This window comes from Sus scrofa, chromosome 3, assembly GCF_054392235.1.
Source record: "Sus scrofa isolate SSC_HxYL_T2T_F1_AM1 chromosome 3, Sscrofa_HxYL_maternal_Yorkshire_Landrace_v2.0, whole genome shotgun sequence".
In the NCBI taxonomy this organism is placed as follows: domain Eukaryota; kingdom Metazoa; phylum Chordata; class Mammalia; order Artiodactyla; family Suidae; genus Sus; species Sus scrofa.
Window position 1 is genome coordinate 39,499,245 of NC_139385.1, and position 26,085 is coordinate 39,525,329.

General features: G+C 44.8%; 1 protein-coding gene across 17 annotated transcripts in view; it reads left to right on the forward strand.

Annotated features, from left to right (window-relative positions):
- Window positions 1-26,085, forward strand: part of GRIN2A (glutamate ionotropic receptor NMDA type subunit 2A) — a 596,378-nt gene that overhangs the window by 384,513 nt on the left and 185,780 nt on the right. For all 17 annotated transcript variants that reach the window (XR_014840820.1, XR_014840821.1, XR_014840818.1 and 14 more), the window contains 3 exons: window positions 2,490-2,615; window positions 6,212-6,441; window positions 16,952-17,112. Coding sequence is in view for 4 of the 17 variants with exons in the window: in XM_085017620.1 (XP_084873746.1) it covers window positions 2,490-2,615; window positions 6,212-6,441; window positions 16,952-17,112 (517 nt within the window). In the remaining 13 variants the exon portion in view is untranslated. The remainder of the gene's footprint in view (window positions 1-2,489; window positions 2,616-6,211; window positions 6,442-16,951; window positions 17,113-26,085) is intronic.

A 26,085-nucleotide genomic window follows, 5' to 3' on the forward strand; every position in this document is an offset into this window, starting at 1 on the left:
ATAAGAGGTGCTGTACAGGCTCTCCTAGTTTCAGGATCCTGGGAGGTGACAGAGATCAGGTGTGTGGGTACTGCCCAGAGCGTTTGACATTGTCAGCAGCAGGGTGGGTGTGTTCCCAGGGGTGCGAGGGTACCAAGAAGTAGTGTTCCGTCACAGTGCCCTCCTCTGTGGTGCCCTTGAGGTGAATGGGGCTGCAAGTGGTGTCTGTTCACAGACCCCTAGTGATGGCAAGACACTCCTACCTCTGGAGCCAGAGATAAATGTGGTGCCTTGCCCCCGCCTCTTGTAGACTATGCCAGAAGCAAATTGTCCTGCTTAGCCCCCAGCGGAGATGCTGGACAAACTGCTCCTAGATGCAGGTTCCTGGGAAGGGACAGTGGTCAAGTGTCGGGGCACTGCCCAGAGTGTTTGGCAGTGGCAGCAGCAGGGTGGGTGTGCTCCCAGGGGAGTGAGAATAACAACAGGTGGTGTTCCATCACAATGCCCTTCTCTGTGGTGCCCTCTGAGGTGGTTGGGGCTGCAAGTGATTTTCATTCAGGTATCCCCAGTGGCAGCGGGCCACGCCCACCTCTGGAATCAGGGATAACTGAGGCGGTTTGCCCCCACTGCCTGCAGACCACACAAGAAGCACCCTGTCCCACTTAACCCACACAGGAGGTGCTGAACCAGCTGCTCCTAGTTGTAGGGTCTTGGGAAGGGACAGTGACCAAGAGTCTGGGCACTGCCCAGAGTGTTTGGCAGTTGCAGCTGCAGGGCAGGTGTGTTCCTAGGGGAGTGAGAGCAACGGTGTATGATGCTTGGTTGCAGTGCCCTCTTTTTTGCCTTTGTCACAGGTGGAGCCCACTCACAGGCCCCCAGTGCTGGCAAGCCATGCCTCCCTCTGGCCTCTGAGATGACAGCCATGGTCTGTCCCTGCTCCCTGTAGATCATGCAAGAGGCACCACGTCACACTTAGCCCCCTGATGCCCTTAGCCCACACAAGAGGTGCCTGGCCACCAGTAGCCTGCACAAGAAGGGCCCAGTCTCCCCTAAATGAGCAAGAGACTTCTCGCCACCTGTAGCCTGTGCCAGAGCAGCCCCGCCCTCCGAGAGCCCACAGGCATGCGCATGTGCATGATGGGGGCGCAGGGCGTTTCCTCTGGCGTCCGCCCCCCTCCCCTCCCCAGCAATGGCGCTAGCCTCTCCTGTGGGGTCAGGACTTTGTCCAGCTTCCCTCTCGCAAGGTGTTCCCCTCGTCCGCCTGTGGCCTACTGCTCCCCTGCCCCTGCCGCACTGCTCCTTGGCCCCTCAGGCCGTCCCCACCCGGCCAGCCCCTGTCCTCTCCCAGGGACCGACCTCCGGAGCCTGAGTCTCAGTGCCCAGCCCCCCGCGCCAGGGGCTCAGGCTGTGGTGTCCAGGTGGGTGGTTCGCATCATTTGTGCAGCTCTCCCTTGCTTTGCTGTTCTCAGTCCAGCTGTAGCGCTTTTCTCCACGACTTTGAGGTCCCTTCGACTCAGCTGATTTTTCCGTGGGTTTAGGTGGCTTCCCAGGAGGTGGGTCCCCTTTCTCCTTCACAGCTGCCTCTCGGGAATGCTAGTCCCGTCCTAATTCCTTTTCTCTCTCTCTCTCTCTTTTTCCTTTGCTCTACCCGGTTGTGTCAAGAGTTTCTTGCCCTTTTTGGAGGTTTAGGTTCTTCTGCCAGCATCCAGTTGATGGTCTGTGCGAGTCGTTTTACGTGGCGATGTGTTTTTTGATGTGTTTGTGGGGGAGGTGATGGCAACCTCTTACTCCTGCGCCATCTTGCTCCGCCCAAGCCACGTGGCTTTATTGAATTATCATGTGAATGTAATATCCTCAAATGACTTTCCAATTGCATTTAAACCTCAACATGCTTTTTAAATTGTAGAGATCTCATCTGTCTGGAGTAGAAGGTGAGATGGAGAGAGTGGTAGCATTGGGTTCAGACTGTGCCAACGCCATGATTTTATGATCCTTTTTTAGCAGGTTATGATTCTCCCTTTACTTCTGGAATTCCCGGCACATCATCTTTCAGCATGTTTAGATAAAAAGGAAAATAAAAATGAAACTCTTGCTGACTTACAGGAGCCTTATGGTTGACTGTTTGAGTCTAGTTTCATTTTTCTTTAGCTATGGTTCCCCTGGATGATTCCACAGGACCCTGTGTCCTCTTTGTTTGCATTTTAACTTGCTCCCTTGGTCTTATTATTCTACTTTGTTTTTATTATCCTTGACCTGATTTGTAAAATGTCATATGCGCTTCTCTATTTTTATTCTATTGTATGCAGTCTTATATCTCAAATATTTTGTAGAATAGAGAAAGATTTAAAGGTATGAATAAACAATGAGTAGCTTCTTTTGAATGATCCAATTCACTTCTGAGCAGGTTTCTCGGTGAGTCTGCAAATAGCCTGCTAGGCTTGCTGCTGGCCCTGCTTGTGAGGAGGAGCTAACTGACCATGTTTCCATCCTTTCGGCCCTTTTACCTGCAGAACCTTTCAGCGCCTCTGTCTGGGTGATGATGTTTGTGATGCTGCTCATTGTCTCCGCCATTGCTGTTTTTGTATTTGAATACTTCAGTCCTGTTGGATACAACAGAAACTTAGCCAAAGGGAAAGGTGAGACCACGTGGCTTCAGAAATATGATTCAAAGTTGATGCTATTTAACATACTTTCAGTGAAGATTTCAGATTTCGAAATTACAGAATGTAGAGTTATCCTATATTGCCTTGCTGTGCCACCATGTAAATGATGCTGGGCCATCGATATTACTTATAATTCCATACAGGTATGGGTTATGCACTTCAAATAAAAAGAAGGCTAAAACTTTAAAATGAGACATTTTTAATTTTGCTGTAATGTGGAGTCAATAGCTGTTAGTTGAAAACCACTGATACTTGTGGAGAAGGCATCCTTGAAAAAAGTTTCTGACAATGAATTTTTAAAATGTGCGTCAAAAGAAATGTTAAAACTACTAGTGAGTCCCAACTTCAATTTATGCAAAGAAATGGTTTTGTAGAATCTAGGTTAAGAACATTCTCCAGACTCCTGAATCAGGCTCACATTCATTTGATGATAAATATAATGTTAAAATGGTGATTTTTCCCCCCAGTTATGTTTTCCTCTTGACCGTGCCTGACCTTAATGCATTGTACTTGATAAAGTGGTAATTAGTAAGTAGAAAATTGAACTGGGATGCATTCATTGGCTATAACTTATTAAGAGGCTCCCACACAAGCCATATCCATAAACACATTACAGCATTTTGAGTGGATTGTTCTCAATGCACAAACATTCCAAGTGGATGGTATCAGAAGAGTGCCCAGACCAAATCTCTCTCCTGAAAAATGACTTGAGATGGTGAAAAACAGTGGATCTTCTCCATATAGTTATTCAAAAACAAGGCACTTTTGTTAACTAGGTCACCATGCTGTACAGTAGAAAACTGACAGATCACTGTAAACCAGCTATAATGGAAAAAAATAAAAATCATTATATATATATTTTTAAAAAAAAGCACTTCAGTGTGCCATGGGCTCTTTTCACTTAGAGATTCAGTGAAACAGCCAACAGGTCATGGGGATCCATTGAAAAGTAGTGATTATCACGTAGACTACCTCTTATCCACCAAACATGGCAAAAATATAAATAACCACGTTGTGTTTGAATGGGCGAGTTGCCAGCCTTTCACTAAAAGGGTAATGCCACTGCCTAGTAAGAAGCTTTCCAACAGAGTGTGTCCTGAGACGGTTTTCTATGGGTGATCACACTGCAGGAGAGGAGATGTTTACATTTGCAAAATCAGAGTTTGTTGTTGTTTGTGAATTGATACATTTATTTGATGAATATGTACTGAGTGCCAGGCACTTTCTGGCGCAGGGGGGTTACATGTTAAATTGGATGAAGGCTTCCTAAGCCTTAGGGAACTAAGAATTTAGTTGTGGAGACAACATGTAAACACATAAATGAGTAATCATAGATTGTAGTAAATCTCAAGAGGAAGGGGGGAAAAAACAAAGCGAAGGGATGGGATATGGGAGCTTCTTAAATAAGATGGTCAAGCAGGGAAGGACTTTAGGAGGAGATGACGTTTGAGTTGAGACCTGAAGGATGAGAAGGATTCAGTGCTATTCAGTCCCCAGTTTCCCTAAGGGGAAAAGCAGTCTGTGCAGAGGGAACAGCAGATGCAAAGGCCTTGGCATGGGGTCAATCTTGAGATGCTCAAGAAACAGAAAAGATGTACATGAGGGAGACAGTGGTATAAGATGAAGTCAGAAGGACAAGCTGTTGGCCATGGTAAGCATTTCAAATATTTGTCAGCATACAGTGGCAGGGACGAGGCAGAATACAAACCTGTACTATGTGGGAAAGTCACTTTCTACCTATAAAAGTCCTTATCTATCAAGATGATGGGAGGGGTGGGCAGCAGTGGAGGGAGGGAGACCAGTTAGGAAGGTGTTGACAGTTTTCCAAGAGAAAGAACTACAGTGGTTTGGACTTGGATGGGGATAAAGGAGATGGAGATAAGTGGATGCGTTTGAAATATATCTTGGAAGATAAAACATTACTCCAAGGCCATCATGTGCAATTATTTCTCCTTTGGCTGAAGCACACACTAGAAGACTCTTGTGAAGGCAGGAATCTTGCATGCAACTTTCTAGCCCGTCCATTACCTGGAGGCTTTTTGTTTTCTGCTCATCTAAATGTGCAGACTCTCAGGAAATGACAGCTGCTTGTTTCCTTACACAGAATAGTTTTCTGCTACATTTCATTGTCCTTTATGGGCAAAATTATATGGGCCAGTAATAGTATTCATGAAATCAGGAATTCCCAAACATCTTGGACAGCTCCCTTGTAACTGCCCGTTTCTGATTCCCAAATAGCTTGTCACTTTCGATCAACATGCATCCCTAAGAAAATTAAGTAGTTCATGAAGTTAACTGGATTGACTCTAATTATTTTTTACTAAGAGTTCTCAGCCTCTTGGGAAGAAGCCCAGAAGATCATAAAGCGAGGCAAAGAGAAAGAGGAGAGCTTGAGCTTAAGACTAATAGAATTAGCTGCCTTCTCTTTCATGTATTGTATATGGATATTGTAAGTATTGCTCTCGCCTGAGTTTGGCCTCCCATGTGCAGGAAGCTTGTTTCCCAACTAGGCTCTCTGCCCAGAACTTCATAACTTCCATCAATCTGGATTCACTTCTGCCACTTTATTTATTGCCCACTCTTCATGCATTGCCAACTAAAGTCTGAGTAGCTCATTTTGTCATATCTTCATTTACTTAAATGACATAAAAATTAACCTTCTGTTAAAGAAGGACCCTTTCCCCATGAAACAAGGGCATAAATTGAGTTTTTCTCCCTTGCACAAAAACAGACTTGAAAGCCTTAACATGTATGTTTTACAGCCTGTGTATTCCCCTCCCCAATAAATCCTGGCATATTGTTCTGCCTCTTTAGTTAAGTCTATTGCAAGGAACACTTCAGAATCTTAAAAAGGGACATATAACTATTGCAAGCACACACAGAGGGAGAAAAAGTGCTGTGATATCAGAGTTCATTTTCCATGACCCTGCAACCAAATGTCTTCCATCTGCGAAGTGTTGGAAGAATTAAGCTCTATTGTTCTGTTTCTTAATGTCTCCATTTGGAAAGGGTTTCAGTTTGGTTTAATTCCTATCTTGTGCACATTCTACGTCTGAGTTTGAGCAGAAGCAATTGCCAGAGACAATCGGATTAGAATATCAAATATTGGTCCCTCTGAATTGCATGGTTCTCATATGGTGATGCTGAAGCAGCCCCCACGAACATATTTTTGTAAGGCTTTCTGTATGTTTCTTTAGGAGATGGGTTCCCCCAAGCGGAAATCAAACTCAAATTTAAAACAGGTCGTAACACTACTCCTCATTCAAACCCACATTTTGCATAATCATTTTCCCTTCCTTCCTCCCTCCCTCCTTCCTCCCTTCCTTTTTTTTTTTCTCTTAAGAAATGTGGCGAAAAGCCAGCTATGTATGGGAAGAATGTGAATTTTTAAAGAAGAAAGGGCTCATCGTGGCTGTGGTTCTGGGGCCATGATGGGACACACTGTGATGTAATTCTGTCTTCTGGCAACCTTCAGTGTTGCTGGAGCTACTGCATAGTTATTAGACACTCACAAGTGTGCGTTTTGAGAAAGCGAGAAAGCACTGAGAATGTCCTTTTGTCATTTGCAGCACCCCACGGGCCTTCTTTTACGATTGGAAAAGCTATATGGCTCCTTTGGGGCCTGGTGTTCAACAACTCCGTGCCTGTCCAGAATCCTAAAGGGACCACCAGCAAGATCATGGTGTCCGTGTGGGCCTTCTTTGCCGTCATATTCCTGGCCAGCTACACGGCCAACCTGGCTGCTTTCATGATCCAGGAGGAATTTGTGGACCAAGTGACTGGCCTCAGTGACAAAAAGGTAAGGTCACCTTGCTTTTATCTCTGCCTGAGGGGTTGATCTTAAATGTTCTCCCGTCAGAGGAGGCAATTCAGGCTCTCAGCATCCAAACGCATCTACTCTAAAGCACAAAGCCAAGGGATATTTTTTTCCCTCATAACTCAAATCGGCATATATCTAAAAGTTTTAGGAATGGGAGTCTAAGCTTAGCTTTCCTGCATCCTAGAGCCCCGGTCTAATTTGGAAAGGTAGCTTCCCTCGGTGGTCGTTTCTCACATTAGATGAGCGTGTTGGTGATGCTCACTGAGGCTCTGTGATCCACGTTAGTGCTTAGGCTGGAGCCCATCTCGTCAAGGAGAGAATGATGCTGAGGAAGGTCCACCAGCGTTGGACCAGGAGAAGCTCAAGGTGGAGTGGGATGCTCCAGGTGTAGCTACCTCCTCGTTCTGTGATGTTGTATGAGTCTCTTCCATACTTCGTGCCTTGGAAACAAATTTCATCTTGAAGCCCTACCCAGAGACAAACCGACAGCTCCCTTTTACTCTGTAGCCAGTCGGCCTCAGCACACCTGTCTCACCTGGAATTTCTTTGGGGGACTCAAAATGAGCAGACATGTTTCTCGTGTCCCCCTGGTTGCATACGCATCCCCAGTCCTCCCTCTTGGGCTGTGCTTCCCACATCATTGAGATGGGAGCGTCCACACCTGCCCTGTCCATTCTCTGCTGCCGTGTAACGAGGGCTGTAGGGTGTGAGCAGCTATTCAGAAAGGCACCTGGAGGAAGAAAAGAGGCAAACTGGATACATCCTTCTATTGAAATCCCAGTTTCAGGAAACAGATCCTGACTTGCTAAGCTGAGCAGTGCAGGGACTGTGGCCCTGCAAAGATTTTCTGTCTTGTGTGGGGGGATCATTTATCTCTTTATAAAATCTCACAATCATGTCTTGCTGACATAAGTCTACATATATCCTTTCGGCATCCATCAACAAACTGCTGAATAGAAAATCTCGGCTTATCTGTGACTGAGGCTGAGCTCGCAAGAGGTACAGAGAGGTACCCTCCTCAGAGAGAGGGTGAGGGGTCGGGGTGAGTCACTTTCACAAAAGCGCCGTTACCCTTTTGAGTGGCTGGCCTCTCTCTGAGGGCTCCCTGTTGCCGCTGGAGTAAATGCCGTGCTCCGTGTCATGGCGACAAGGCCCTGTGTTATCTGGCCCACCCCCACGTGTTCCCTCCCTCATGCTCTCCGATGCCCCCCTCCCTTCCTTAGGAACCACTCGTGTGTCCACCACAGTACCCTTGCACTTGCTATGCCCTCTGCCTTTATTTTCAAGGTCAGCCCCTCCTTGACTTTCAGGTCTTAGGGAAAATACCACCTCTTAGGAGAGCCTTCCTGATCAAGGGCAGCCAACTTGGCATTCTGAGTTTGTGTTCCCATGAGACTTAGATTCCATTAGGAAGAAAGAAGCAACACACAAGTAAATGTAACGGAGAAGAAAATTCCAGGCGGGAACAAGTGTAAAACCATAAAACTGATGAGATGAAAATTGACTTGGCAGAAGGGGTTGATGGGTTACCTGGCACTTAGTAGATGCTCAGTGCACACTACTGATTGAAGGAGAAATGCATGATGTGTGAGACACTGCAGGCACCCCACCTGGGTCCCCTGGCATCTCTTCCCAGCTCTCTGTGCCCTGCCCCGCCCCACCTCTGCTGACAAAGGCTTGTGCCAGGGATCTTCAGGGGATAATTACCTTGGGGCACTGAAGGTAATAAATGCCTGAATATTATTACATCCCTCCAATAATAATATCCTCTGCTGCTCCGTGGCTCCTAGGCAAACTCAGAGGTGCATTGTATTCCCCAGAGCTTTCTGTGGGATCAAGCTGAGACTTCACCTAAAATCACCCTCTTGGTTGGCTTCCTCCCTTTCCCTAACCACCTTTGCCCATTTCCTTCCTGGTTTCTCTTGGAGCCTTTTCTTAATAAATCATGGTCACGCAATTCCTTGGGTCACCTAACGCTTATGGCATCTGGGAGGCAGCAGAGAAAGCCCTACGCTCAGTCAGGGGGGCTGGATTCCTTTTCCTCTCTGCCACATGCTAGCTGTGTGATGCCTTTGCTGGCATGTTACCTCACTATGCCGCATAGCTCCCCTCTGAAAATCTGTGAATCATTGCTGGAGCGAGGATGAAAGGAGGCTGCAAATGGGAATATGCCCGATAGCCTATACAGTCCTCTACAGATACCAAGCACTGGTGGACGATTCCATCACATGGGAGCAAAAGCAAAGTTCTTAGAAGTGACTGGTGGGGCAGTGGAAGCAAGTAGTACTGTGTCCTGGATGAGAAAGTTCTTCAAGAAAGTAGTTGGCAGCAAATTTTGCTTTTGGTTGCTATTTTCAACCACAAGGGGAAAAAAAATAATCTCTTGCTCCCTAGTTTAGGGTCTAATAATGTGTCTGCTTGTGGGAAAACTAATTAGAACCACGAATAATTTGACTGACCTTCTCTGACTTGGAAACACCTCGTAACAGATACTATATCCTCATGAGACACGGCTCAGTTTCCATGCTCAGAGCGTTAGTGGCAAACAGATCGCTCTTTTAATTAAATGTTTGATACAATTAGATAAACAGCAAAATTCCTGCAGTAAATAAGCTAAATGCTCCCTGAAGATTAATAGCAAAGACACCAAGGAGGTCTGCAAAAAATATTGAATCAGTTTAATACTATATACGAGTGTCTTTTTTTCTTTTTTGTTATCACCAATTTCTGTGTAACACCTCAGGTTTATAATACTTTGCAGCCATTTGCAGTATGAGGGTGAGCTGTAAAAGAGGCACCTTTGGCACCCATGGTGTTTTCTGATGAGCTTGGGGTTAATTTATAAACAGGTGAATTTGTAGGTAGACCATCCCCTAGGAAATATTATTAAAGAAGTTGGAATGCTGGTGGAGACCCTTTCCAAAATCTTGAGGATCACTCCCACCTCTGGGAGCAGATTGATATAGTGGAAAAAGCAACACTGTGGGGGTCTAATGGATCTGGGTTCAAATCTTGACCTTGCCATATAATAGTTGTATGACCTTCAGTGTGTCAGTATCCCCAAGGCTTCATTTCTTGATGGTGGGGGTATTAATACCATTCTGGCGAGGTTGATGTGAGGATTAGGAATATAATCTTATTACAAATGTTATTTCTTCCCTCAATCCTCCTCCTTCTCCCCCTCCTCCCAACCCCCCTCCACCCTCCTCAATACCATCATCATTGCCAGATTCAAACCATACCTTTCTTCCAAGGCCTGAAATGTCATTGCACTGAGATGGCCTTTTGTGACAGTAGTGGAGGGAATTCAGGGAATGTCCACGGTGGGTGAGCCCATGAGTGTGTTCTCCTGGAGTTGTGCTGGGTGAGCCTGCTGGTTGAGTGGAGGCCTCTGAGCCTCTCCTCCCTTGGAAGGGCCACAGGTGTTTGATGCTGCATCTGGAAGCATGTGGAGCTCACCCAGGGCAGGGGAGACCTTCCTGGAAAAGGGAGCTCCAGTAGCCAGGTGTTCCTTATTTATATCCACAGAATATATATATATATATATACACACACACACACACACATATATATATATACACATATATATACACACACACACACACACACACATATATACACACACATATATATACACACACACACATATATATACACACACATATATATATATACACGTATATATATATATATATATATAAAATCTTTTTAGGACCATGCCCATGGCATATGGAAGTTCCCAGGCTAAGGGTCAAATCGGAGCTAGAGCTGCCAGCCTACACCACAGCCTCAGCAATACCAGATTTAAGCCCCATTTGCAACTTACACCACAGCGCATGGCAATGCTGGATCCTTAACCCACTGAGTGAGACCAGGGATCAAACCCACATTCTCATGGATACTAGTTGGGTTGCTTACTGCTGAGCCACAATAGGAACTCCGAAGATAGATTTTTTTTTTTTTCTTTTTGCCTTTTCTAGGCCACTCCCATGGCATATGGCGGTTCCCAGGCTAGGGGTTGAATTAGAGCTGTAGCCACCGGCCTACGCCAGAGCCACAGCAACACAGGATCTGAGCCACGTCTGTGACCTACAGCTCACAGCAACGCCGGATCCTTAACCCACTGAGCAAGGCCAGGGATCGAACCTGCAACCTCATGGTTCCTAGTCAGATTCGTTAAGCACTGTACCACGATGGGAACTCCCGAAGACAGATATTTTTAATCAATGTGTAGCGTTTGGTTCCTAAAGGAAATAAAGAAGTGTCCCGATTACTTGTTATACTTTTCCTAAAGGTTTTACTTCCCAGACCTGCATCCCTCCTTCCTCTGTTATAAAGCACTTGCCATGACTTATTCACTGGAATGACTCTCTGACCTGTCCACATACCAAATGGAAAAAAATTTAGAGCGCAACCCTCTGATCTTCTGTTCTCTGTATTGGAGGGAAACTGGCTCTTTTATTTGGCTAAAATCATGCTGGTAACAGCAGGTGATGGGTTGACATATCCAGCATTGGTGATGCCAGTAAACACTTTATGATTAATTGCAAAAGCTATCCTCAATTTACAGATGGGGAAACCGAGGCTCAGAGAGCTTAAGCGACTGCCCCAGATGAATTGGTTCTAAAGTGGCTGATGAAAAGCTGAACCCCCTAAGCCGAAGGCCAGGGAAAGCTGGTTAATATAAACCATGAGGGCAACCTTGAGAGAGAGAAGCACAGGGGAGACCCCTGCACCACCCCTTCCTGGGCCAGAGCCCGGATGTGTTTCTTTCTCATTGCACTCGGAATTCTCTGGGGACGAGTTGCCCCAGAAATCATTCCTGTAAGAAACACAGTGTCCTCGACACCAGGCACTGGGGTTCCAGCCCTGGGTCATCCTTGCCCTTTGCTACTTTTCATGCAGTCGGTCTTGACTTTCTAGGGAATCATGAAATTAATTCAAGGGTTGTGACACCCAAGAGTAGAACGCCATGGCTAATGGAAGAATATACCCCACGTAGAGAGAGAGAGAGTAGCGCGACGTGGTGCGCCCCTGTGTGCAGGGTGGAGATGAAAGCTGTATTGTGAGTCATGCCTTCAGAAGGGTGACAGCCTTTAGTTTATCGGGAGAATTCCTCGATCTGGGTGTTAGGCTGAGTTTAGGGTGGGTGATGGTCCCGTCAAGACCAGGGAAGTGTGGAAATTCATCACAGAGGCTGAATCTATGTCTGTGTCACTGTGCAAACCAAAGGCAGAGAAGAAACGGAATTGAAGAGAGCTGCGTGGCTCTGCTGCAGATGGTGAGTGAGGGGGAAGGCAGTTGGGCGAATAGGCCATGGATGTCTCAGGAGATTGGGAGAGAAGGCTGCAACTAGATTTATGAAGACCGCTGCAGCCTCTGGGCCTGAGTAGACAGCTGCTGCCCTGCAAGTGGGCCTGGGCAGGTGCCTCCCCCTGCTGCGGTGGGGAGTTGAGGCGAGAGGGAGTACAGGGAGCACTTGGCTGTTTTTGTACACTCTTGTGCACCCGTACACACACACTCCCAACACAAAGGACCAAGCAGGAGGATCTCATTTGGACAATGCGTGGCTGCTTCCCCCCAAATCCCGTTGTGCCTCCTTGTTAGGCAGCAGCATGGCTCCTTTACCAGGAATGATCTTCAACTGGAAATTTTAATTAACAGTGAAATGAAGTGAGTCTGGAAAAAAGAAAAATGTTGTTGACTGGCCTGACACTGGGGGAAACTTAGATGCTTTCTCCAGCTGTCCCCAGTCCCGTGAAAGACATGCTGGCCTGGAAATCCAAGAGGCCTCTGGATTCCAGCCCTGGTTTGGCCAGAGATTTGCTTGGTGTCCTTCCCTCTCTGGGCCCTCACCTCTAAAAAGGGAGAGGTCATTAGCCATGGTCTTGGGGCATGATAGAGCTCAAACCCGAGGTTTGAAATCCGGGCCACTACTTCCAAGGAGCATGAGCTTAAGCAGGACATGTAACCTCTCTGAGCCTCAGTTTCCTCACCTGTAAAAAGGAGCCTCGAAGATGAGCTACCTGGAGAGGTTGTTGTGACATTTAAGTTCTTGGCACAGAGCTGACCACAAGAAAGTCCTCAAAAACTAATTCCAGACTTCCATAAGTCACAGGAAAATGAGGCCCAGGTTCCTTTTTTGCTCATGATGATGGTAGAATGAAAATTAAGCATAGTTTTATTTTTGCAGGCTTACTCCATTCCAGGCACTGTTCGAATTACTTAACAAATGGTGTAGTTTTAGATCTTCCCACTGATCCCAAGGGAAGTACTGATCTGTGTCCCTCTCTGCAGGTGGAAAGTAAGTAGAAGCAGGGGGAAGTGAAGGGCTACAGGCCCCACAGTCTGTAAGTGATAGAGCCTGATTTTTTTTTTTTTTTTTTTTTTTTTTGTCTTTTTAGGGCCACACCCGCGGCATGTGGAGGTTCCCAGGCTAGGGGTCTAATCGGAGCTACAGCTGCCGGCCTACACTACAGCCACAGCAACGTCAGATCCGAGTCTCATATGTGAGCTACACCACAGCTCATGGCAACACCGGATCCTTAACCCACTGAGTGAGGCCAGGGATCGAAACTGCAACCTCATGGTTCCTAGTAGGATTTGTTTCCACTGCACCACAGCGGGAAGTCCTGAGCCTGATTTTTTAAACCGGAGCTCAGACTTGTAACCATGACCTTGTGCTGCCTCTAGATTTTTTTTTTTTTTTTGGTCTTTTTGTCTTTCCTGGGGCCACTCCCATGGCTTATGGAGGTTCCCAGGCTAGGGGTCCAATCGGAGCTGTAGCCACCGGCCTGCGCCACAGCCACAGCAACGCCAGATCCAAGCCACATCTGCAACCTACACAACAGCTCACGGCAACGCACTGAGCAAGGCCACGGATCGAACCCACAACCTCATGGTTCTTAGATTCGTTAACCACTGAGCCACAATGGGAACTCCTTTGCCTCTAGATTTTGTTTTATTTATTATTTTTTTTATTGTTATTTCCCCAATACAATTTTTTTCCCACTGTACGTCATGGTGATCCATTCCAAAAGCAGTAGTTTGCGTCTATGAACCCCAAGCTCGCAATCCATCCCACTCCCTCCCCCTCCCCCTCCCCCTTGGCAACCACAGGTCTGTTCTATAAGTCCATCATTTTCTTTTCTGTGGAAAGGTTCATTTGTGCCTTATATTAGATTCCATATATAAGTGATATCATATGGTATTTGTCTTTCTCTTTCTGACTTATTTCACTCAGTATGAGAGTCTCTGGTTCCATCGTGTTGCTGCAAATGGCATTATTTTGTTCTTTTTTATGCCTGAGTAGTACTCCATCATGTATATATATCATATCTTCCTAATCCAATCATCTGTTGGTGGACATTTGGGTTATTTCCATGTCTTGGCTTTTGTGAATAGTGCTGCCTCTAGATTTTAAATGCATTTCTGAGACTCAGACCCGGTTCTCTGGCCTCTTCATCTGGTTAGGTTGCCCCAGGCCCTGAAGGTGTGAACAGATGTTGGGGAGGGAGGACATTTTTCTCTATCCTTTTAGGTTCTTCTGCCTGGTCTAAGAATGAAATTGACAGGAGACAGATTAAGAGGAGAAAGTCTAATTTAATCTTGTATGTACAGGAACCCCGCACACATGAGAGTTTCAGAGACCGGAAGGTAAAATGAGGTATATATGTCATCCTGAGCTAAGGAATCAGCTCAGGGGCTCCAGAGGGGAGGAGGGTGATTCACAGGATGTTGAGAAAAGCAGATGTTCAGTAATTAGATGTTTACTTATCATAGGTCAGAAAATGTTATTTCCAATAATAATTCTCATTATGAGCAAGGCCCCCAATTTAAATTCTTTTTTTTTTTTCCTGTTCTTTTTAGGACTGTACCTGCAGCATATGGAAGTTCCCAAGGTAGGGGTCAAGTTGGAGCTGCAGCTGCTGCCCTACACCATAGCCACGTCCATGCCAGATCCAAGCCGTGTCTGCAACCTACACCACAGCTCACGGCAATGCTGGATCCTTAACCCATTGAGCGAGGCCAGGAATTGAACCTGCATCCTCATGGATACTAGCTGGATTGGTAACTTGCTGAGCCACATGGGAACTCCCCCAATTTAAATTCTTTAAGGGAAAGAGAGAAGTTTCTCTTGAGGCTGCAGGGTCTCAATTGCCTTTGGCTCAAAATGATTCATGTGCCAAAGTGGCAAATCTCAGAGAGAGGAGGGATAAATTAGAAGTTTGGGATTAGCAGATACAAGCTACTCTCTATGAAATAGAGAAACAAGATCTTACTGCATAGCCCAGAAAAAATTATTCAATAACTCGTAAAATAAATTCCCTCTCTCTCTCTCTCTCTCTCTCTCTCTCTCTCTCTATATATATATATATATATATATATATGTATATATATATAGTTTCTGCTATACAGCAAAGTGATTCAGTTTTATGTATAAATATATATTTAAATATAAATAAATTTATAAAACTGAATCATTTTGCTGTATAGCAGAAACTAACACAACATTGTAAATCAACTATACTTCAATAAAATTTTGTTTTAAAAAAAGACTAGAAAAATTCAAGACCAGATAGACAGCTTCACTGGTGAATGTTACCAAATGTTTAAAGAAAAATTATCACCCATCCTTCACAAACTGTTCAGAAAAGTGGAGGAGGAACAGGGAACACTTCCTAACTCATTCTGTGAGGCCAGTATTTCCTTGATACCAAACTAGACAAATTAGAAGAGAAAATGATAGACCAGTAGCTTTTAGAAATATTGATGGGGGAATTCCCATTATGGTGAAGTGGAAATGAATCCGACTAGGGTCCAGGAGGATGCAGGTTCGATCCCTGGCCTTGCTCAGAGGGTTAAGGATCCGACGTTGCCATGAGTAGCAGTGTAGGTCACAGATGCAGCTTGAATGCTGTGTTGCTGTGGCTGTGGTGCAGGCCAGCGGCTGTAGCTCTGACTGGACCCCTGGCCTGGGAACGTCCACATGCCCCGAGTGCGGCTCTAAAAAGCAAAAAAAGAAAGAAATATTGATGCAGAAAGCCTCACCAACATACTAGCAAACCAAATCAGGCAGCAGTGTATAAAAACAATAATAATCTATGACCCAATTAGATTTATCCCAAGAATGCTTGGGCGATTAAACATAGGAAAATAAATCAATGTAACACACAGTATTAGTAGAATGAAAAATCATGTGATCAAAGTGGCACACCTTGGGGAGGCCTGTTCTGAACCCCATCATAGGACAGCATCACCCAATCAGGGAAGACCAGGGGTGCATGGACAGTGGACCAGAGGCTCAAGAGCCGTGCGGGACTGGGCACCCCAGGAAGCTACCAGTTAGCTTGGACTTCGGCTCAGCAAACGTTCGTGAGCTTGCCCTTCCACTTGGTCTGTGTTAGACCCCCTGTAAGTGTTGCACACACGCATGCACACAGGAACGAATGATGGGTAGAGAATGAGTGAATGACGTAGCATCACTGTAAGGAAAGAAACACGATTTTCCCTCTGTCCTTCTAGGTTCCTGGCTGAGACCCACCCCCCCAATAATGAATGACAGATTAATAGAAGAAAAACAGGGGTAGCTTCTGTATACTTGAGCGCCACCCAGGAATGTGGAGTAACTCCCTGAATAGCCCAAACTACCAGCTTAAATGCTGTCTTCAGCTGAAGACAAAAGGAAGATGTAGGACGGTGGGGGCCAAGGAGGGGAGGAAAGGGCACTTCTGGGAGGTGACGGATAAAGCGCAGCAAGCACGGTTGTTAGGCGGATCTAAGTCTTCTCCAGGGATAAGAGTTTCTAGAGATTTAGGCCTTCTCTTCCAGGTACAGAGAGGAAGACGCAAATATAAGTTGTAAGATTGTGTCATTTTCAAAAGGGTTAACCTCTACCGGATTTTCAGAGTTTCTCCTGTGTCTGCTGTTGCCTAAAAAATTACCAGCGACCCCCCATAATCTGCATGCCAGAAAGGCATATTTGGGGGGGGGGGCGGTGGCAGAACCTGTTCTCCTTCATCATTTTCTGGGTGAGGTGAAAGGACTTGTAAGTGGAGTCCAGAGAAGGGAGGGGCTGGGGAGGATCCCAGACAGTGTCATCAGAAGCCTCATGAATGAACCGAAATCCTAACATTAATTCCGTCTCAATCAGTGTCTCCTGAGCACCACTGTGGGCCAACCGCTAGGCGAGTCTCTATGATGGAGCCAAAAAATTCAGTCCAGCGGGTATCTATTGCTCCTAGCCAGGCCGTAGGCTGGGCACTGGGGAGCAGGAAGGAACAAGACACTTCACCGTGTTTCCCACTTCCTGGAGCTCACAGACCAGGGCAAGGTGTGACCAGGTAGAAAGGAAACAGGATTTTTGGTTTTTTGTTTGTGTGTTTGTTTTTTGTTCTGAGCTCACGCCTGCTTTTGTTTCACTCCCAACCTGAGACGGAATGATGGCTGACTCTTCCTCCCCCTCCCCACCCCGTCTGTCTCTCTTCAGTTTCAGAGACCTCACGACTACTCCCCTCCCTTTCGATTCGGCACGGTGCCCAACGGCAGTACGGAGAGAAACATTCGGAACAACTACCCCTACATGCATCAGTACATGACCAAATTTAATCAGAAGGGAGTAGAGGACGCCTTGGTCAGCTTGAAAACAGGGTAAGGATGGCGGTTTCTTTTGCTCGCAGGCCTGCCTGGTGATAGATCTTACAGAAAAGGGCTCTGCCCTCCTCGTTGCTTGCCTGCCCCCATGTTGTGTGCTCTGGAGAGCAGGGGGCCAAGGAGGACCCCAGCTGAGGGTGGCTTTTGTTAGTCTGATAAGCATACAGGCTTCCCTCTGAGTTGTGTTATGGAAAAGCAAATCCAGGGCCCTTGGAAATGTGGAGAACCAGAGGGCTTTCTTAAACTGATAGAAGTTGGTCCAACTCAATGGGATGTTTTAGCCAAGCAGGAAGACCTAAGGAGACAGAGTTAATTGGAAGGGGTGAAAACAAAGTACTGTAGATTTTTATTTGATTTGAAGTAGGAGTTTTATGGGGTGAACTTTTCTGCGAAAACTAAGGGTATCCCACTGAGGAAGGGGAAAGAAAATATGGAGAGAAAAGCAATGAGAATTCAGCCTCTGTGGAGGTGCAACTAACATTCCTGCCTACCTGTCACTTCAGATGCACTGGGAAGGGTAGCTTCAGGAAGTAACTGAAGCTGACCTGTTTTATGATCTTGGACCGTTAGTCAGTCACTCTCAGCCTCATACGAAAAGTGGGGATAATGATAGGAACTAATTCATAGGGGTTTTATGAGGATTAAAAGAGAAAATTTGCTGGAAAGCATTTCAAACAGTGCCTGGCAAAGAGATAGGATCTAATTGCTAGTGTTGTTATTTGGTGTAGAGGTTAAATTCTATTCCATGGGCTCTTTAACTTTTTGAAGAGTCAGGAATGTGTGAAATGTGTTTTTGAAAGGGTTCCATTAAAAATGATTCTGTTTTGGAGTTTCGTTGTGGCACAGTGGGTTAAGGATCCAGCATTTTCACTGCAGTGGCTCACGTCACTGCTGCACTGCTGTAGCACGGGTTTGATTCCTGGCCTGAGAACTTCCACAAGCTGTGGGTGTGGCAAACAAACAAACAAACCAAAAAAACCCCAAACAAACAAAATAATGATCCTGTTTGTTTAATGAGGAAAGTCTTGCTTATCTGGAAAATGAACTTACGGGGCCACCTCAGTCATCAGGGATTCCTGGCAAGTAAAATGGGCTGCAGTGTCTTATCCTTGAAGACTAATGCACAGCCTCATCCTCTCGGCTGCTCTGCAGGCCCATATGGGAGGCCTTGCTGCTTCTTTTGAGTCTGGTGAGGCACAGGGGCCCCTTTAAACCGTCAAGCCAGGAGCTTTGGCCAATGGCAGTTTGTCCTTTCAGTCTCTCGGGAATCTCTTTGATAAATCCAAAGGGGCTGGGATAGCATTTACTTAGAAGTTGAGCCCATTACTTATCCGAAACTGATTTACCCACTGCTCATTCTGGCTTGAAATGACTTTTTTAAAAAACTTTTTACTGAAAAGCATAACAAAAATGCAGAAAATAAACAACGGGCAAGTATTAAGTATACTGCATGATGGTTTTGTCCAAACGGATCGGATCTGACCATCCAGGTCAGTTAACAAGAGGTCCCTGATTCCCACAGCCCCACGCACACCCACACCCCCACACCCCTCTTCCAGTTCTTGTCTTCATGGAGCACCCTCATTTCTAAAGCAGTAGATTCTTTTGTCCTATTATTGTAACATGTAATACAATCAGGTTGTAGATTTTCTTTTTTGTCTTTTTTGGCTCCACCTTTCTGTTAGTGAGATTGCTGCTGCTATTCCAATTCTTTCCTTCCCATTGCTGGGTAGAACTTCATGTGGGGCTGTACGCCAATGCACGCCTCTCTTCTAATCTTGATGGTTGTTAGGGTAGCACCCCATTTGGGGCTATTATGACTAATAATAGAGCTTTCTCCTGCATGTTTTTTAGCGTAGAAGTAAGTATGTTTTTCTCGGTATAGACCTAAGCCTGGAATTGCTGAGCTGTAGAAGGTGGTATGTTCAATTTTAGTAGATACCAGAAAAGACAAATATTTGATGACTTCCCAGTGTGGCTATATGTATGAGTTCTTGTTTCCAGTGTGTCCGTTTCATGAACTTATACGGTTGCTTTGAGCGTAAATGTGATGACAATGGTTAGAAACAATGGATGAAGGCTGACTGGTCCCTCTTCATCCATCTGTCACCCAGAGCACAAGATAGGTTGTTTTCTTTCTTTTGGGATTCTTTTAAAATAACGAAAACAAAAAAGGAGTTGAGGAGGAGAAACCCTCCCTGGCCATAAATTGTGCAAATTGTTCTTGGGAAGCTGTGTCATAATGACAACATCCATCTTCGTAAACTTGGGCAGATGGTGGGTTTGCTCTATATTCAATCCCACGTGAAGGGGGTGCATGACACTGTTACTTGAAACTTGGAAACTAAAGCTAACGGATGTGAGTTTTTGTTTTTGTTTTTTTTTTTAAGAAATAAATATACATATGCTTAGGGGTGAGGGCAGTGACCTCACCCCTAACCTCCTGCTCAGTCCTGGAGATTCTGTTTTTTGTTTTTTGGTTTTTTTTGTTTGTTTGTTTTTTGTTTTTTTTGAGGGCCATACCTGAGGCATGTAGAGGTTCCCAGGCTAGGGGTCCAATCGGAGCTGTAGCTGCCGGCCTACACCACAGCCACATCAACGCCACATCCAAGCCGCATCTGCAACCTACACCACAGCTCATGGCAACGCCAGATCCTTAACCCACTGAGCAAGGCCAGGGATCAAACCCGCGTACTCATGGATACTAGTCAGGTTCATTAACCACTGAGCCACGACGGGAACTCTCATCCTGGAGATTCTGTCTCAGTGAAGTTGATAATGAGGGAAACCAGTCTTACATGTTTAACAGGCTCCTTGGTTATTTATATAGCTGAATTAAATTAAATTTTGAATCAATAATAGTTACACGATTCAAAAATCAAAAGGTAAGTATAGAAAGAGATAAATAGTAAAGAGCCATCCTTCCACACTGTTCCTTATTTGCTTAGGAATTTCCATAGTAACACATTTATTACTTTTCTGTGCACCCTTCTAGACCTTTCTCTATCAAAGCATAAATAGCTACAGAATTATTTTTTACAGATGTATAATCTTTCATGGCACGAGTGTCCCACTGGTGTTTAGTCAGACCTCTGCTGATGGATATTTAAACTATCATTTTTTATTGTTGCAAACAATCCTAGAGTGACTATCTTTACATACATATCACATGCGATGCAGAATAAATGCCTTGGATTGCTGGGTCAAAGATTGCCCATAGCTGTACTTTTGACAGGCATTGACAAATTTCCCTCCCAAGGAAATTCACCTTTACCTCATCAATGTATGAGAGTGCCTGTCTCCCCAGAGTCTTTGCCAGCAGTGTCATCAATTTTCTAAAATTTTGCTACAAGAATAGGTAAAACATGTGCCAAACTGTTTTTTTAATTTGCACTGTTCTTACTACCAGTAAATTTTTACCATGTGTAATTAAAAGCCTTCTGCAATTCCTTTTCTGAAAATGCTCATTACTCTTTCTGTTGGCTTAATGGTCTTTTGTTTTCTTAACAAATTTATCTTTTAGAGAAATGAGCCCTTTATTTGTGGTGTGATTACAAATGTTTGTCCTAATTTTTTTGTTTGTCTTCTGAGCTTGCAGATAATTTTTTCCAGTGAGGATTTGTATATTTCGAAGTCACATTTATCCATCTTTTTAAAAATGACTTCTGGATTTTGAGTCATAATTGAAAAATCCTTTTCCCTCAGGTTACTGAATAATTTTCTCCTATTTTCTTCTGTTTTGGTTGCATTATTGCCATTTGGAATTTTGTGGGGTGCAGAGTAAATGATTATGAGAAGCCATAATTTAAGAATTGCCACCACAGAACTACACCGAGATATGACTAACTCTTGGTGTTACTCTTCCCTGCTCATCATCTCACTGCACGGGTATGTCTTTCAAGTGTCCACTTTACCACACTTAGTTGCCTCTCCCATCTCATTTACTTTTAAAATTTTTCATTATGAAATAAATTACCTTAAAATACAAAATATACTATGAAATAATTTTACAAGAGTAAATAGGGTAAACCGTTTAAGGAACCGTAATAATAAAATTAACTCCTCATGTAAAAATAATAGTAAAATAAACTCCAGCTTTGATAAATAGCCTCAGAGTTCACGTTGTGGCTCAGCAGGTTAAGAACCTGACTAGTATCCATGAGGATGTGGGTTCGATCCCTGGTCTCACTCAGTGGGTTAAGGATCTGGCATTGCTGTGAGCTGTGGTGTAGGTCACAGATGCGCCTCAGATGTGGCATTGCTGTGGCTATGGTGTAGGCCAGCAGCTGTAGCCCCTAGCCTGGGAACTTCCTTAAAAAAATGAAGTGATTCCCTTCCTTCACCATGTACAGATCTCTAGAAGTTTCTGTCCCTCTGGAAGGTAGAGGGAGGTGCATCATGTGCTTCTGCATTGTTGGATTTCAGGACATTCCCCTTATGTACCCCCAGTACCCTTAAATCCAGCAAGGCTTGGCTTAGAAAATCCAGAGCATGCAGCTCAGCTGCTGGGTCCCTGCCCTCTACTCACAAGTCTCAGTGACATCTGTGGCTTAGTGAGGCGTGTATGTATACACCAGGGGCGGTGAAACGGGGAGGCTTCTTTATGGGTTGTAAGGCTGTAACTTCCCGGAACAGTCTGCAACACAAGGGGGTCTTTGGATTATGTTTGCATGAGAGTCCCAACTTGGTTTGAGTCCGGGCTATGTCATTAGCTAGCTGTGGCCTTAGACAAGTCATGTCACCTCTTTGAACCTAAGTTTCCCCATCTAAAAGGCAATAGGAATAGATTCTTTGATCTTTGAAATAATTCTGAGATTCTGTCCTTTGTGGCATATGTTTGAACACATATTTAGAACTTACCAAAATATAAATCCAGACAAACCACAATGATAAATGGCTGTCGTTTTTGCAGAAAAGATTTAGAATAATTCTCCAAAGCTGGGTGTCTCCAAGCCTGGCCAATGGATCATCTCTACCTGAATCACATGGTTACTAGATCCAACACAAGCCCTTCTCTTTAGTGATGGAGCCTGTGAATTTGCATTTTGACAAGCATTCTGCTGCTCCAGATGATTTTGATACAAGCTAAAATTTGAGAACTGCTGTTCTAAAGGAGTTCAAAAACTACATTAGACACGTAAAGAGTAGACCATCCAATTTAAACATGGAGCTTATCTTCAGGATCCATAATCACCTTAAGAAGAGCATAGGGACAGAGAAACTTGAAACTAAGTTGTTAAGTGTCATTTGAAACTAACTTAAGTGTCAATGTTTTTTGAAGGTTATAATAAAAGGAGAGCGAGCATCCCAGGAAGTGTCAAGCAAATCAATGAGAAAATAGGATTTGATGTGCACAACATTGACAGAGAGAGGATTTTTCAGGAACAGGGGCTCTCCTGAGCCAAAGTTGGATGAATAAGCAGTTTGTGACCCCTGGTTCCAGACCAGTGTTTCTCAAAGTGTAGCCTGAGTCTGAATCAGCAGGGGTGCTAATAAAAATGTAGATTCCTGGAGTTCCTGTCATGGCACAGTGGCTAACGAATCCGACTAGGAACCATGAGGTTGCGGGTTTGGTTCCTGCCCTTGCTCAGTGGGTTAACGATCCGGCGTTGCCGTGAGCTGTGGTGTAGGTTGCAGACATGGCTCGGATCCCGCGTTGCTGTTGCTCTGGCGAAGGCCAGTGGCTACAGCTCTGATTAGACCCCTAGCCTGGGAACCTGCATATGCCGCGGGAGCGGCCCAAAGAAATGGCAAAAAGACAAAATAAATAAATAAATAAATAAAAAATAAAAAAATGTAGATTCCTGAGCCCCACTGAGCCAACAGAACCAGAATCTCCGGGGCGGGGGCCTGGGGCTCCCCATGCTTTAACAAGCTCTTCAGGTGATTGTGATGGACGCTAATCAGATTCTGAGAACATCTGCTTTAAAAGAGGGAACTGAAGCCGCAGCGAGTGGAGACAGATTTAGATTTATAAACGCTCAGTCATCAGAAGCTGATGTCCTCCAAGCAGTTTTGGCAAGTGGGCAAAACTGCAAGCATGGCACTTCTGCCAGATTTAAATTAAACCATCAACGTTCCCAGGATGCCGAAGAGCCTAATATTTGAAGACGCAGTGGGATGTTTTTTTTATTTTTATTTTAACTGATTTTCATGTCCAATTATATGTATATAGACTTATAAAAAAGTCCCAGTTTCCTTTAGAAACATCCGTCTTGAGCCTTCAGGCCCCCCCAGTTCTCTTTCTGATTTCATTTCCAGCCCATCAGTGTTGGGAGAGAGACAGGCATCTTTCAGCTTCCCTCACAGTGAGCATTTGGGAGAAGAACCGGAGCGGAGGGTTGCCTTTTGCCGATGGACATTTTTCTGCAAGGCCCAAACTCTCCTCAATGATGTATCTATAAAAATAAAGGGGGGGGGTGGTCACATCTCTTTGCCAGGGTCAGAAAGCTCCTCATAGAAAGCTGTTCTGGAACACAGCTTCTCCAAGCCTCGGGGGACCAGGAATCCCTGTTTTTATTAGCACTTCCAGTGCCTCAGATCCAGGCAGTCCCTAGGCATTGAGAAGTTAATTCACTGAATATTGAGAGGTGGTGTTCTGTCTGGGATGGACAGGACCAAGAAGAGGTAGGGCCCGGAATGAGTGGAGGCATGAAGAAACATAAGCTTAGGTTTGGTCGTGTTAAGTTGGGAAGTGCCTTTGGGGCAACATCATCTTATTTCTGTATCATCTTTGCATTGATTGAAACCTAACCATCTGTGAGATGCACCTTTAAGCACATTCCATGCACAAACTCATTTCATTCTCAGAAGACCATGAGCTGAGTACTCTTACTCATATGAACTGAGTATTATGGCTCCTATGAGCTGAGTACTGTTGCTCCTGTGAGTTAGGCACTATTACTGCAGTGAGCTGGGCACTGTTACTCCTATGAGCTGGGTACTTTAAGAGATGAAGAACCTAAGGCTCCTCAAGGTTAGCTACTTACCCAACAGGATGTTTAACTAAGTACCTGCATCGTAGGATATTTGACTGAGGAGTTAGGCTTGCTTCCCAACTTGGCTTGGCAGTGCCAGCCGGGCAGTTGGACGTGTGAGGCTGGAGCTCAAGGGAGAATTGGAAACTGAAGTTACGCATTATATTATTGAAGAGAAAGAAGCATAGCGCCACCTTTGCAGAGTCTTCTGGCTGGTCTAAGTATTAACTGGGCCGGAGACAGATGAACAGGAGAAAATCAAGAGTTTAATAACGTGTATTAAATTACTGAAGTAAAAATTAAACAACGTGTTCAGTTAAATTACTCAGAGGGACCTGAGTAACTCGCCACAATGGCCCAAACCCTCGCCTCCAATACCATCTTCAGCTAAAGACAGAAGAGGATGTTGGAGATACGAGCTCGATCTTCAAAGGCGAGGGAGGCGTGGAGATGGAGGGGCAGGTGTTTACTGGATAAACATTTGCTGGGTGGGTGGTGCAGAGACCGTGGTCTGCACTCTGATCTCCAGGCCCTGCCCAGTTCCCCGACCACCCTGACCCCACATTCTCTGCAGAGATCTCTGGTGAGAGCTGTAATCAGGGACCAGCTCTCAACCTAATTCTTTTAGGCAGTTAGGAGAAAGGTCAGAGTTTGTTTCTGAGTCTTTGGGGCCTTGATTGTTTTCAGCTTGAAATAATCCACATGCCAAAGAGATATTTTAAGGTGGCAAATTTTGCTTTGTTACAATATGTATATGTGTGTGTGGGTATGTGTGTGTGTGTGTATATATATAATATTATGTATAATATACATGTATGATAGAATACATATTTATCAATTGGTAGTCTGACAGTTGATAAGATCACAGCATCCTCCTTTCCATCCTCAAAAGAAACTGGTCCAGGGATATTAAAATTGCCAAGGCAAGAGTTCCCATCATGGCTCAGTGGTTAACAAATCTGACTAGCATCCATGAAGATGCAGGTTCCATCCCTGGCCTTGCCCAGTGGGCTAAGGGTCCGGTGTTGCTGTGAGCTGTGGTGTAGGTCACAGACGCGGCCTGGATCCTGCGTTGCTGTGGCTGTGGCATAGGCTGGCAGCTAGAGCTCCAAATGGACCCCTAGCCTGGGAAAGGAATCTCTATGCTGTAGGTGTGGCCCTAAAAAGAAAAAAAAATAAATAAATAAATAAAATTGCCAAGGCAAAGGTGGACCAGGAGGGCATAAGTTATCCTCATTGCCATGCAGAGCAAGTTCTTTCAAGGATGCCATGCAGAGCAAGTTTTATTAGCTATATTTTATCAGTCAAGCAGAATCCTACTCAGAGGGTTCATTTCCAGCTGCTGAGTTCGAAAGCAGACGTAGACCTCAGGGTTCGGTGAGCTGTTCTCTTAAATGGAAGAGCATCATCTCCAGAGAAAATCGGATCGACAATGACCTGGTTTCTGAGATCCACCCCCACACTGCAAATAAAGCTCAAAAATAATTGCTACCACATCAGAGAGTTAGAAATTTTACCCTTAGTAAAAACTCAAGAAAGCAGAGACCTTTTTTTTTTGTGCTTGAAATTATTTCTTGTTAAACTCCATTAAAACTATATTAATGGATTTTAGGCCACCCATAAAGTATTAAAAATAGAAAAGAAAATGGGGGAAAAGTTGAATAAAATGGGATCCCAATTTTGTAAACTCAGAGATGGAAAGAGAAGGAAAGAGAGAGGAAGAAAGGAGACTGAAATGAAATACTTCAGAGTTATCGGAGGAACTGCTAGGTGATTAGGACTGTGAGCTGCTTTCTAGCCTTTTGTACTTGGCACATTTTCTGCAACAAAAGGATTGCTTATAATAATAGGAAGAGTTTCTTCCAAACATAATTCTTTAGTTCTTCCTACATTTCCTCAGATATTTGTCCACATGTTATATAGTTTACCCACATTAAAGCAACGTCTGTGCAAATCTGTTTTACCTTTCTCAGTTAAATCTATACGGTTTTGT